Below are 15,221 nucleotides of genomic sequence, written 5' to 3' on the forward strand. Positions count from 1 at the left end.
TTATTTATAGCCCGCCCAATCACAAGGAATCCAGGCGGGTTACAACAGTAAAAATAAAGATAATAAAATAAAATACAATAAATAAATAAAATACAATAAAATTAAAGAGAGTGAAGTGAGTACATTCGCAGTTAGGCCTGATGGAAGTTGGGCCTCTCTTTTTCATTCCCTCCCAGGTCTGATGATGATGTCATGGAGGGAGGGCTCTTCTTCTTGAGGCAAGGATTTTATTTTAATTAATTTTAATTTAATTCTTCTCATTAAATTTAAGAGAAGAATTGGTGGACAGAGTGACATAAGTCACAGTAAATGGGGAGTAGAACTAGGTAAGGAAGGCCTGCCGGAAGAGATCTGTCTTAAGAGCCTTCTTAAAGGCTGTAAGAGTAGAAATGTCACGGATCTCCTTCGGCAGGTCATTCCATAGCTTCGGAGCTGCAATGGAAAAGGCCCTCTGGGTGACTGAACTTAGCCTAGATTTTATTGGCTGAAGTAGATTCTTCCCCGAGGACCTTAGAGTGCGGGACGGACAGTATGGAAGTAGGCGATCTCTTAAGTATTCTGGACCCAAGCCATGTAGGGCTTTGAAGGTAATCACCAACACCTTATACCTTGCCCGGAAACTAATTGGCAGCCAGTGAAGGGATTTCAAAACCGGTGTTATGTGATCGGTACGACGAGTACCTGTAATTAACCTGGCTGCCAATCACTGGAAGCTCCTGAGCTTATATAGCCTTGAGATCATGTGGTCTCCCAAACTCAGTTACTTCCTGTGCCACAGTGTAAAGTGTCCCACTGTGCAATATCTAGATGTTTCATCATCCAGGCACAAGTGCACACAGACATCAGAGTGTCCTTGAGGCTATGAGCATCAGCTGTGCTTGATCAGCCTTGTCCTTACAGTGCTGGATGCTCATGGCCAGACACACACACATCCAAGCATTTGCCAGTGTGCTGACTTTAACCCCTGACATGTATAGCCAAAGGAGGGCGACTAAAATGGTGAAGGGTCTGGAAACCATGCCCTATGAGGAACGACTTAGGGAGCTGGAGATGTTTAGCCTGGAGAAGAGAAGGTTAAGAGGTGATATGATAGCCCTGTTTATATATTTGAAGGGATGTCATGTTGAGGAGGGAGAAAACTTGTTTTCCGCTGCTCTAGTTAATAAATAAATAAATAAATAATAAAACTTTTATTTGTATCCCGCTTTTCTATAACTGGACGATCAAAGCGGCTCACAACATATTAAAATCCACATTTACAACACTGTGTCCCAAATTCCCCCCTTAAAACAGGATTAAACATGTTACAATTAAAATATCTATTACAACAGAATTAAAAAAAAGAAAGAAAATATATACAGTATATATATTAGACTAGAACGCGGAACAATGGATGCAAACTACAGGAAAAGAGATTCCACCTCAACATTAGGAGGAACTTCCTGACAGTAAGGGCTGTTCGACAGTGGAACAAACTCCCTCGGAGTGTGGTGGAGTCTCCTTCCTTGGAGGTCTTCAAACAGAGGCTGGATGCCCATCTGTCGGGGATGCTTTGATTGTGATTTCCTGCATGGCAGGGGGGTTGGACTAGATGGCCCTTGCGGTCTCTTCCAACTCTACGATTCTATGATACCATTTATGAATTATTTTCAATGCGTTCTCTTATATTTGGGTTGAAATGGATCTATAAGGTGGGGTATTCCCGGTTGAATTTCATTGTTTTTCCTATATTTTTATCGCCAAATCTGAGTCCCAAACCAGTATCAGTTCTTTCAATTTACCAGACTTTGCCTCTTGAATTATCTGATACAATTTTGATGGTTTTTGCTTAGTTTGATTTGAACCATTGTTACATAATGTTTCAAACAGGGTTAATGCTTTTCTGGGACTCTCCTTTCTGACTGAATTTCATTTACATCAAATTGTATAACTGTATGACTCAAACTCTGGATATAAATGAATTATTCTGTATTTTCCTTTCTCTTTCCACTTCTTAAACTAATTATATTTAACAACTTACTTAAAATAAATAGTTTTTAAAATTGGATAAAGGGTTGGTGGAGATGGAGCTAGCTGTTTCTTATACTTGAACCATATATGAAGCAACCTTTCTGTAAATGGATTGCCTATTGAGATAAAGAGTCATTAAAAAAAACTAATCTACAGGCTATCTAGTATAGCCTTTCATTTCATTTACAGATATTGCACAAACGTTATTTATAAAAAGGTTCTTGACATGACATAAATTCCTATTCAGACAGAGATACACATACAATTCACTTCTGTATGAGAAACCATGAGTACCTTATCATTTATGCCAAGCATACATTTTGCCATGTGAATTCATAAATTTTAAATATAGGCGCAATTACATCTGTCTTAGGAGAACTTTCTAGTGTTTTTTTCCACACCAAAAAGGAGAGAAACACTCATCTCCAAAAAGTATTATTGTCTTTGTTACTACAGTTTATGTCAGAGGCATTCCCCCGTTTCTACTTCGTACCTATGTGCAAGATATAAGATCCATCTGCTTTGAATTTACCTTTATCTCAGCTACTTTTGATTTCTTCAGCCAATCCCAGACAGTCAGCATGTGTTCATTGGAGTCATCAATCACACACAAATGTGTACCTGAATCCTTACAGAAGAGAGTTTTAAAAAATCATGTCATCATTTTAGGTAGCCACAAAAGTGATAGCCTACAAATACAAGTGAACTGTGCTAAAAAGAGACACACATATATTCCGCCTTCCTTTGGCCGGTGTTCTCATGGAGTGACAATAAAGATGTGGGCTGGAAAACTGTTGCTGTCATCTGCATGTGTACGTTTTCCTATGGAAAGGCCCAGACTATTTTGTCTCATGTGGAATGGCCCTGTTTGCAGAAAGTGAAATGCATGCAGTGCCACTGTACAAGGTTATGCACTGTGCAGAGAGGCATATGCTTGTCATACATGGTTGCTCATGATTGTGCCTTGTGCCTGCGGTTGTGCAGTGTAACAATTCATTAATGAAGCAGGATGTTGCACAACTTCCAAGTTACCCCATGAATGTAAAGTTACGGTTCATCTCCTTGATGTGGAATCTCAGACCTGGTGTTCAATTTCACATACACGGTTTTGTTTAAGTGCTAGTTCACAAACCTGGACCAAAAGCATGTATCAGTCCTTCTGCCCTCCCTCACCAGACAGACTCAACTGAAATGCATATTTGAATGTGGGAACAGAAATTCTGTGAGTGGTATTCCACACAGTCTAAACTAATCCTAAAACTAGACTTTCTGCTCTATGTGTTCAGTCTTAGCATGCCTTTTTGGTGTAGTCATGGATCTCTGGCATATCAACACTGCATGCATAGGAGAGGATAGGTAGCTTAAACAAAGCTCTCCTTCAGCCATACTGAATGTCAGATGCTCAGAAAGGGATGCAATATATACTTGAACACAAACTGCCATCTTGAGCTTGAATGTCTCTCAAAGTAGCATCTTGCAGGAAATCTACTGCTGTGATAAATGACACTGATGTGCTCTGGGTTCGGTTTATAAGTTGTCTTTAATATGGTGGATGCTAAGTGTGTGAACCTGAAAGTTGTTCCAGCATTTTTCATGTACATTATCAACAAACCCTGTGTATCTGCTCAAGCGCATCTGGTATTTCACACATCCCACTGTCCTGAACTTGGAGAACAATGTGGCACAAAAGAAAACCACAGTAACTCTGTGTGGCTTTGATACTCAGCTCATGTTTAAGTCCCTAGCATTCACCTCTCAGCTGATGGGAGGAAAATCATATTCGCCAGTGAATTCCATTCAAGACATAGCATGTAAAACACACACAATATCACAAAGCCAATAATTGCACTTTGGGTTTTGCCTTCCATCACATTTCGCTTTCCCATTCATAAAAGGATCTATTGTTTTGTGCAGTGGGAAGAAGGAAAGCTGAAAATTAATGCTGCTTTTCTAAATTGTAAACATGTTTAAATGGCTTTTTGTCCCTAAAGTAATTAAAAATGTTTTCTCAAAACTGTCAAATAACTTTATGATGGAGTGGTAGACTGCGGGCGGGCATGAAAATAGGGAGGGGGGAGGAGTTGGGCACATAACTTGTTGTGAAACATAATAAAAAACTGTGGTTGCAAGTGCCAGAACTCAGCTCAAACACCTGCAAAGTTGCAGCGTTTACACCATATATATTGCCTTTGGAAAGTAATGTTTTTCTAAATAGGCCTAAGGCAAGCAGAAACATGCCAACATGAATAATGTGGGAGGTGTCTGATCACATCTTTAGAATCAGTCACAGTAGCTAATTTTATTTCTATCTTTACTTTGACATCAGACCCTAGTACATTGCCTACTGCAACAATTTAAGTAGATTAAATGTGTATATTGAATGGTGTAGGAGTTACTTGTAAGGCTTGTACACATTCAATTAGTGTCCCACAAAAGATTCCAATGATTACTCCAAGCAGATAACACAACTTTACATTATTTTGTTCTTATTTTGATCAAATACTAGTTCGGCAAATGTATGATGTGCTTCTATTATTAAAACTAAAATAGTTTGATTAAAAATTATATTGTAAACACAGCAATAACCAATGTTGGAGTACTGAGACTAGAGTTGCTGCAGCTAATACTGAGGCGTTATTTAAAGAAACAAAAAGGACCAGATATTTTTGAAATGGGTAATCATACAAAGCAAAAGTTTTACTATTTCCTGTTCTAGATCAACACTTGAGCCCAACTTCAGAAAGAAAACTAATCCTTTGTATCAGAGCTTACTTAGATTAATCTTCTTGAACTTCCTTGCAAGAAACAAGTCTTTCAAAACAAATACAATAGCACATTCATTTCTATTGCTGGCATTACGTGCAATCCAGAAACTTCTGAAGAACCACCCCCTACACCTGGCTCTGAGGTAGCAGGGACAAGATGGCAAAAGTAAAGCCTATACTAATTCTGACTGTCCTTGACACTGTGCATTTTCATGTGTATATGTGCAACATCATGCTGTTCTCCCATCTTCGCTGTACCAAACATTGTTAACTATTCTCCAAAATAGGGCTGGGAAACGGTTGATTAGATATTGCTGGGCTCCAACTTTGATCATCCCCAACAACTTGGATGGGAGTTGATACCCAACACTGTTTGGTGGGCTGTGGGCTTCCCATCTCTACATAAGAATATATATTGTTGTTATTTTGTGCCTCGAAGTAGAGAACAAGATTTGATCAGAGGATGTTTGCCTTTGCCTTCTTCTGAAGCTGAGAGAATGTGACTTGTCCAAGGTCACCGAGAGGGTTTCCATGGCCAAACAGGGATTCAAACCCTGGTCTCTAGAGTTGGCATAAAATTAGTTCATCAGCATATTGGTGGTGAAGATGCAGGTGACAGAACTGGATTGAATCAACTTACTGGACCAGCACAAAGGCAACCTCATGAAGTAGGAATAAAGGGACTAGTGGCACAACTGTGGCAGATCACCCATGCCATTTTCCTGCCACTAGAGATGTGAGGAACAATTTTAGAAAGACGTAAGCAGAAGCCCTCACATCTACATATATGTTCCTGTATTTAGGGCTCTGCATTTAATTCAGCTGCCTAAATCCAATTGCTGATCCAAAATAAAAATCTACCCACTGAATTAATGGGAATTTAGTAAGCCAACATTCATGTAAATTCAACTAATTCAATAGATCTACTCTAGATGAGTTAATAACTGGATTTAAGCCAATATTAAAACTCTGATGGTAAACCAACAAAATACATACAGACCTTAACAGGCATTATAGATTTGCCTTGCACAGAGTAGGTTATATCATTAACAAAAACAAAAGATATGCAATTTTTCCTTACTGCTTTTGAAAAATCCAGACACCCCACTCCACGCTCGAAAGTTCCGAGGCCAATAACCTGCAGAGTCATCAGGCTCACTGAGTCCCATACTCTAACATGGGGCTGCAAAGGCTATATGTAAAAGCAATTTGATAGAAATGGTTACTGAAGAGCTAAAAAGTGGCACATGCAGAATCAATCTTACATTAAGAAGATAATGACTTCTGTTGAGGTGAACACCACCAATTTATTGACCTGTAAAGTAAATATTAACCAAAGTGAATACCTTGTGAAAATAAAGGCAACTGAATACCTTGTATCTCATCTTCTAAAACTTCTTAACAGTTGGCAAGACCATGCATATATTTCTATTTGAAAATAAGCCTGACTGAGGATCAAGTGGCTTACTCCTGGGTAAACTGTGTATACAGCAGTTTAGCATTTGCAGTTGTGGTTATTTTAAAGTCATAGTTGTGTGACTGGGCATTTAACTGATGGTCAAGTGAGGCTGGATCCTGTATGTTCTTACTGTAGCTAAAATACTCACTTCCAAGACAGGAAAGGCAAATACTCAGAATCCATTGTTCAATGGGCAGAACATCCTATTGTGTTAATCATATGAAAACATGTAGTCTACAGATGAAAACTCCAAATAAAAAAAAATCTTTAGTAGATTTTTAGTGGGCCTCAATCCTACTGATTGTCCCAAAAAGAGTAGACTCATTGAATCAGTTAATGAAAAGTAAGTCATTTTATGTAAATGCCATTAATTCAATGAATCTATTCTAATTGGAACTACCAATAGGATTCAGGTCATGGTCATCTTATAATACCCATAATCATGTCCTATATATTTTTCTTTCCACAGCTTTTTATTTCTTTCATAATTATATTTTCCAAACTCCATTTTAAAAAAGTGAGTATAGTACTCCAACTTTAAGAACTCATGTAAATTTCTCAATTTACATGACTGGACAAGTCAGGGAATGCTGCAGCAATGTTCAAACAAACCATGGAGCAAAGCTCCATGGTTTGCTTAGTATGGCAGTTTCCTTTCTTGTTTTAATCCCAACAAACCCTGGATCTCTTTTCTGGTTTGAGAAACAAGCTGAAGATGAACTCGCTTCCATATCTGGATGAAATGAGGTTTAGCTGCTTCTGTGGATCGTCAGTTTATCAAGTTGTCTGAGTTGGACCATATCCAACTATAACTGTGGCAGGGAGGGCCAATCCACCTCCCCACCAAACCCCTATAATGGAATAATTTAAGAAGGAAACTAGGAAAGAAAGAAAGAAAGAAAGAAAGAAAGAAAGAAAGAAAGAAAGGCACACCAGACTATCAAGTTGAGCAGCTTTCTGCTTAGTAAAGCACACTTAGGGTTTTCCTGTTCCCTACTTCTCATTATAGTTCTACTGGGGGAAAGCTTCTCCTGAGATTGCAGCACTATGGTTTGAGGCCTTCCAAACTTTGCTGGACTGCAACCCTCATTAGCCCTGGTCAATGAGTAAATATCATGAAAGGTGAAATGAGCAAATATTATGAAAGGTGCAGTCCAACATCATCTGGAGAATTACAGGTTGCCCACCTGTGTATGTCATTCATATCGCCTAGGGATATAACAAATATGATATAACAAATATGAATATACCAGTCCATCATGAAATTGGCAAAGGTGATCAATACAAGAGCTTTGGGACTGAAGACTAAAGCATATGTAAACTTGTGCAAATCTGCATGAATTAGATAAATTTTGGGAATTGTCTACACACACAAATAGTGTGCCTAGACCAGGTCACTACTGCTCCTACATTTTCTGCTTCTCTTTAAACCTCACTATAAAGTCATCCCATTTCTGCACCTTAACAGATATAACTTGGTAATTTACATGACTGTCGTAGCTCAGTTTTAATAGCTATACACAAGCTAGTTTATAAGTACGTACTGTCACTCTGTTGTGACAGTGCTTCTTTTGCCAAAGTCTTTAGGGCTTACTTAGCCTAGAAGATAAAGAGGTCAGGTTTCCCTTTCCTTGAAGCAGAAAGAGCATATAGGTGATCATAGCTCTAGTAAAAGCCACTTTTTGGAGAGGGGGAAGAAACATAAAAGAAAAAGAAGGGAGACATGTTAATATGAGAGTCCTATTACCCTTGGCAGACTATTATGAGAATCCTGCAACACATGACACATGATTAGAAGGCAGGCATGAATAAATGAATGATGCATCCCTAGTGACCTGGAAGAAACTCAGCAAGGTCTCCCCAATTTCCAGAAATACAAATGACTGAGGCAGCATTTCTTAAACTTACCCTTCCATCTTTATCCACTCCAGCTAGCTGTCCAGTTGCAATCCTGATTTTGTCTGGATGAACAGCAAGACTAGAAGAAATGATGTCAACACAGAGGTTATTATGCAGGCATTACCATAAAATCAATTTTTGGTCAATTTCTCTTAGAGTACAGGAGCCCTGGTGGCGCAGTGGTTAAATGCCTGTACTGCAGTCATTCACTCAAAACCACAAGGCTGCGAGTTCAAGACCAGCAAAAGGGCCCAAGCTCGACTCAGGCTTGCATCCTTCTGAGGTCGCTAAAATGAGTACCCAGACTGTTGGGGGCAAATTAGCTTACTTGCTAATTAGCTTACTTGCTGTTCACCGCTATGATCTTTGGAATAGCGGTATATAAATAAAACAAATTATTATTAATTATTATTACAGTGGGACCACGTTATACGCGGACGTGCTATATGCAGACTTGAGCGTATGCGCTCAAGCCGCAGGGAGCGTGCAGGGCACAAGGGGCGGTGTGTCCCATTCGAATGATTGGGGCACACGCCCGTGGCATGCGCACACCACTGCACCGCCACACGCATAAGCCCCATTCATTTGAATGGGGCTCAAGCATAGGCGAAATTTGCCTTTCATGGGGAGGGGATCCGGAACAGATCCGCTGGGTAAGGCGAGGATCAACTGTATAACTTTGTATAACTTTGCAGGACTAGCATTCATTTAATAAGTTATTTCTCTGAATAAAAAACAAACAAAAATCAGGTATCCTAATAAAAATCGTATGACGATTTAAGGTACATTCACTTATAGTATATATTTGTTGATGAAATCATTGTATATTTTTGGTTTTTTTGAAAATATGCTTTTATGTATTTATATCCCAAGCCTTGGTGCCAGCTGAATAGGTACTGGCAGGGTTATAAATTGTTCTCTTATGTCTGTAAAGTTACTTTTCAGGCCTATACTCCCAAACTCCTCAGTCGAAAAGTAACTTTTCTAAATTTGGCTTTTAATTCAACAGGAGCACATCATAAGAGCACGGTACAAACTGTTCAGAATGAAATATTAACACAGGGTATGGTCTTGTGAAATTGACAGAATCTTGCCTCTATGTTCTAAAAACATGGTGATTTTATTGTTTATAGCATTGTTGTTGTTTTTTGTTTATTTAAATAGTGCCACAGATTTGCTTGGCATTTTACAGGCATCATCAAAACAATATACAACCTGCCAATGGCATACAATCTAAAAGTCATAAAAAATAAATTATACAAAATTAAGCAAGTCGTGCAGTTAAAATACACTGTAAAAATAGCTAATACATAATGAAATATAAAATTATTATTTTAAAATAAAATCATTAAAAAATTATAGCCCCTTCAGCAGAAGTCTTACACTATTAATGCTTGTCCAAATTATCACAATCACAATTTGATTTCAAGTATCTGAGCGAATTTATGGCCTGTTACAGACTGCCAAAATAAAGCTGCTTCGGGTCACTTTAGAGATATGCTGTTTAAATGATGCATGCATCCTAAGAATCCGGAAGCTGCACCAAAGCTGCACTCCAGTGCTTAGGAATGGAGTGTGGCTTTGGCATGACCTCCGGACTCTTAGGACCCATGCATCATTTTAAATAACATACCTCCAAAGAGACCCGAAGCAGCTTTATTTTGGCAGTCTGTAACAGGCCTATGTTCACCATACCAGTCTTTTCTTTTTTTAAAAAAGGACTGTAAGACCAAAGAAAGGTGGAGCGACACAAAGACAACAAAGAGGCAGGGAGAAGCTGTTCCACAGCTACAAGTAGTTTAAGACAGAGAACTGCTGGAACTAGTTCATTAAATCGATAATAGAATAGGGAAAATCCCTCAGTAAGATGATTTTAGAAAAGTGATTCCCAAACTTAGAACTTCCAGGTGTTTTCGACTTCAACTCCCAGAAGTCCCCTCCCAAAGCTTGGCCAACAGTCACGAGTACTGGGAGTTGAAGTCCAAAGCATCTTGAGGACTAAAGTTTGGGAATCACTGTTTTAGAATATAGCACCCAAGAAAGTGACTTCTCCCTTTTTCCTTGGCAATAACTGCCCAGTTAATCGAGATTCACAACTGATGTCGTCACTCCTTCTTGCACATCAGGCTAAGATTGAAGAATCCCTGGGAATATATCATAAGAATATTAACATATAAATATTACACACAGAAGTACATTTCAACAAGACTGTACCTGAAACATATATGGATTAGGGAGGCATGAACTAACCATTTAACACAATCTGTATGTCCCAAATAGTGGCGTTGAGTCCGCTCTTCATAGTTAAACAACACTACCACGGATGCAATGAAATATACTATTTCTCCAGTAGGAAGAAGGTAAACATTGGCTCGGCAATCCCTTCCACGGTAACCATATCTTTTTTTTAGTTAAGGCTTCTTCTTTTTTTTAAACTACACAATTATAAATAATATAATATTATTGAAAGGGACAAACTGGTCATGTTCCACCATACCACCTTGAATGCACATGATCATATCTGACTTTGCAAGCTGAGGAGGGTCAGGCCTGACTATTCCTTGGATGGGGAAACACCAGGGAATACCAGAGAGCTCCAGGTAAGACTAGAAAAGAATCCTGACTTGAAGCCCTTGCGAGTCCTTGCTGTCAGTCACAACGGTAGGGCTACTGTGTGGAGGAGGTGGCAAAATGCTAACAGAGGACAGAGAAAAGGCAGAATTACTCAACACCTTCTTTTCCTATGTGTTCTCAGAAAAGGCAAAGGGTGCTCAACCTCAGGAAAATGGAGCAGAGGACAGAACAGGGGAAATTCAGGACAGAATAAGTAAAGAGATAGTACAGGAATACCTGTTTAATCTAAACAAATATAAGTCTCCAGGACCTGATGAACTACATCCAAGGGTATTAAAAGAACTGGCAAATGTAATATTGGAGCCATTGGCAATAATCTTTCAGAACTCCTGGAGAACAGGAGAAGTCCCAGCAGACTGGAGGAGGGCAAATGTTGTTCCTATCTTCAAAAGGGGGGAAAAGGAGGATCCCAACAATTATCGTCCAGTTAGTCTGACATCTATACCAGGAAAGATTCTAGAACAGATCATTAAACAGAGAATCTGTGAATATCTAGAAAGCAATGCCATAATCACAAAAAGTCAACACGGATTTCAGAGAAAGAAGTAATGCCAGACAAACCTGATCTCTTTTTGATAAAATTACCATCTTGGTAGATGAAGGGAATGCAGTGGATATAGTATATCTTGATTTCAGTAAGGCTTTTGACAGGGTTCCCCATTACATTCTTGCAAACAAGCTAGTGAAATGTGGGCTAGACAACGTAACTGTTACATGGATTTGTAATTGGTTGACCGGCCGAACCCAAAGAGTGCTCAACAATGGCTCCTTTTCATCCTGGAGATAAGTGACCAGTGGGGTCCCACAGGGGCCTGTCCTGGGGCCAGTGCTATTCAACATCTTAATGACTTGGATGACAGAATTGGGGGCATACTTATCAAATTAGCAGATGACACCAAATTAGAAGGAGTAGCTAATACCTCAGAGGACAGGATCAAAATTCAAAATGACTTGAACAGACTAGAAAGCTGGGCCAAAGCTAACAAAATGAATTTCAACACGGAGAAATGCAAGGTACTGCACGTAGGGAGGAAAAATGAAGTGCACGGATATAGGATGGGGAACACCTGGCTGAATGAGTCTACATGTGAAAGGGATCTAGGAGTCCAAGTAGACCACAAGTTGAACATGAGTCAACAGTGTGATGTGGCAGCTAACAAGGCCAATGCGATTTTACTCTGCATCAATACAAGTATAGTGTCTATATCAAGGGAAGTAATAGTGCCACTCTATTCTGCTTTGGTCAGGCCCCGCCAGTTCTGGGCACCACAATTCAAAAAGGATGTTGAGAAACTGGACTGTGTCCAAAGGAGGGTGACCAAAATGGTGAAGGATCTGGAAACCATGTCCTATGAGGAACAACTTAGGGAGCTGGGGATGTTTTGCCTGGAGAAGAGTAGGTTAAGAGGTGATATGATTGCCCTGTTTAAATATTTGAAGGGATGTCATATTGAGCAGGGAGCTAACTTGTTTTCTGCTGCTCCAGAGACTAGGACCTAGAGCAATGGATGCAAGCTACAGGAAAAGAGATTCCACCTCAACATTAGGAAGGACTTCCTGACTGTAAGGGCTGTTCAACAGTGGAACAGACTCCCTCGGAGTGTAGTGGAGTCTCCTTCCTTAGAGGTCTTTAAATAGAGGCTGGATGGCCATCTGTCGGGGATGCTTTGATTTAGATTTCCTGCATGGCAGGGAGTTGGACTGGATGGCCCTTGCGGTCTCTTCCAACTCCATGATTCTATGATTCTAGTAGGACAGACTAAAGAAGACCAGAGCTGATTGGTCAAGATGGACAAATGATGTTATTCAGTGTTTTGTTTATTTATTTCAAACTTTTCTCTCACTAAAAGACCTAAGGCTCCTCCCTCCCTAACTGTCATCTTTCGGCCTCTGAGGGGGAGAGTAGGCTGGCCCAGTACCATCAGGGGCTAGCCTGAAGAAGGAGGCTCCTCCCTCCCTAACTGTCATGGCATCTGAGGGGGAGAGAGGCTGGCCCAGTACCATCAGGGGCTAGCCTGAAGAAGGAGGCCCTCCTCCCTAACTGTCATCTTTCGGCCTCTGAGGGAGAAAGAAGGCTGGCCCAGTCCATCAGGGGCTGGCCTGAAGAAGGAGGCTCCTCCCTCCCAACTGCCATCGTTCGGCCCCCTGAGGGGAGAGGGGCTGGCCTGAAGAAAGAGTCCCCTGGTTTGTTTGTGTTTGCCAACACACACCAACCCACCCCAACCACCACCCAACACCCAACCCCCCAACCACCCACCCACCAAACCCCCACCACAAACACCCCAAACAACCACCCCCACCACCACCACACCCCCACCCCCCAACCACCACCCACCACCACCACCCCCCACCACCAAACCCCCCCCACCACCCCGACCCCACCCCAACCCCACCACCCAACCCCACAAACCCCAACACCCAACCCAACCAAAAACAACCAACACCCCCAACCACCCCACCACCCCACCCAACACCCACCCCCCACACACCCCCACCCCACCAAAACCCCCAACCACACACCCCCAAACACCAACAACCACACCCCCAAACCACCCCCACACCCCACCCCACACACCCCCACCCAAACACCAAACACCACACCAACACCCCAAAACAACACCAGCCCACACCCCACCCCACCCCACCAACACCACCCCACCCCCCCCCCACCCCCACCGTACTCCCTAACTGCATCTTTCGCCCTGAGGAGAGAGAAGCTGGCCCAGTTCCATCAGGGGGCTAGCCTGAAGAAAGAGGCCCCTCTCTCCATAATTGTCATCTTTCGGCCTCTGAGGGAGAGAGAAGGCTGGCCCAGTACCATCAGGGGCTGGCCTGAAGAAGGAGGCTCCTCCCTCCCTAACTGCCATCGTTTGGCCTCTGAGGGGGAGAGAAGGCTGGCCCAGTACCATCAGGGGCTGGCCTGAAGAAAGAGGCCCCTCTCTCCATAATTGTCATCCTTCAGCCTGTGAGGGAGAGAATAGGCTGGCCCAGTTCCATCAGGGCTAGCCTGAAGAAGAAGAGCCCTCCCTCCGGTCCATCTGCTTTGGTCCAGGCCTCAGAGGGAGAGAAGAATACTGGACCTGATTCCCTCCCCCCCCGTCACCATTCCCTTCTCCTTTTGTGTCGTGTCTTTTAGATTGTAAGCCTGAGGGCAGGGAACTGTCTATTATCCCCTCTGTTGTAAACCGCTCGGATTCCCAGTGATTGGGCGGTATATAAATAAAACTTATTATTATTATTATTATTATTAAGTTGGCAGTATTCCTTTGATTTATATTCTACTTTTATCTCTGGACTGGCACTCAAGGAAGATCAAAACATTAAAACAAGAACATTTTTTAAAAAACAACCAGATAAAAAGATATTCTGGGCTCATTCAGCTATGAAACACAGGAAGGTCTTAGCAATCTGCAGCCAGCGCCCAACATAGCCATTGTAGTTCCAAAAGCAACTTCCAGATGTGGATATATGTCAATATTCATGCAGCTAAGGCCCAAAAGACCTGCTATTAAAGACCTGTAGGGTTTGGGTAGCCGAGAAAGCTGCAATGCTTGTATGTGTCTTGCAAGGTTTATATGGTATTTAGGCCCATGTGTCTCAGGGAATTTTTATGTTAGCTGTTAGTATTTTTGTGTTGTTTAGGCTTTCATTCTGGCTCTTTAAAAACTGCATTTGTATTTTAGGTGTGTGTGTATTTTTTAAACACCCTTTATACAGTTCACCCAGAGTAAGGAGGTGATAAATAAATACAATCCATGAATAAGCATTTAAGCAGATAAAAGCATCCTGGGCAAAACAAACTTGCTATGAGTGAATATTTGTATATATAGAGGAAAGAGAGAATGCAAGAGATATGAAAACTACTAAACAGAAGTATGAAGAACTGTGTCAGTTTATAAACCCCAAATATGAAATTTTCATTAGGTACTAACAGAAATCACTGAACTACTTTAATGTATTTTGCAGCCAAAGGATTGCATCAGACAGTAGGCCTTCCTATTGCTGCATTCCAGAGAAGAAGTGTATCAGTTCCATTTGGCCTTTTAAAAGAAGTGTGTGAAAATTCCAGCAGTGTCTTGCAAGGTGGCAAGATACTGCTAAGCAAATCCAGAATCTTGGAAACTTCTTTCAGGGATTAAACAAGGTTGAGGAGGGTGCAGAATGACTTAAACCAAGATGCTGAATAGAATAAAACCCACACAAAATAAGCATGAAAAAAAGACCCCCAGTAAAAACTTAGGGCCCATTCATGCTACAGAGTTACAGCACTATTATTCCAGTTTAGCTGCCATGGTTCCATCCTATGGAATCCTGGGGAGTCTAAAGAGGGATACCATGGGGTTGTTCCCACTACAGTTTAAACCGGATCTCGATCCAGTTTAAACCACGATGGTTCCCACTTAATTCAAATCAGAAAGAGGGGCCATTTTTACCCATTTAATCTGTGTCAAAAA

At 41.1% G+C, this 15,221-nt stretch overlaps 1 protein-coding gene across 6 annotated transcripts in view; it reads right to left on the reverse strand.

Moving 5' to 3' along the window:
• Positions 1-15,221, reverse strand: part of EML4 (EMAP like 4) — a 263,195-nt gene that overhangs the window by 49,022 nt on the left and 198,952 nt on the right. For all 6 annotated transcript variants that reach the window (XM_042445215.1, XM_042445217.1, XM_042445216.1 and 3 more), the window contains 4 exons: positions 10,384-10,533; positions 8,143-8,212; positions 5,857-5,967; positions 2,543-2,638 (listed from right to left, as the gene is read on the reverse strand). In XM_042445215.1, the coding sequence (XP_042301149.1) occupies positions 2,543-2,638; positions 5,857-5,967; positions 8,143-8,212; positions 10,384-10,533 (427 nt within the window). The remainder of the gene's footprint in view (positions 1-2,542; positions 2,639-5,856; positions 5,968-8,142; positions 8,213-10,383; positions 10,534-15,221) is intronic.

This window comes from Sceloporus undulatus, chromosome 1, assembly GCF_019175285.1.
Source record: "Sceloporus undulatus isolate JIND9_A2432 ecotype Alabama chromosome 1, SceUnd_v1.1, whole genome shotgun sequence".
NCBI lineage: Eukaryota > Metazoa > Chordata > Lepidosauria > Squamata > Phrynosomatidae > Sceloporus > Sceloporus undulatus.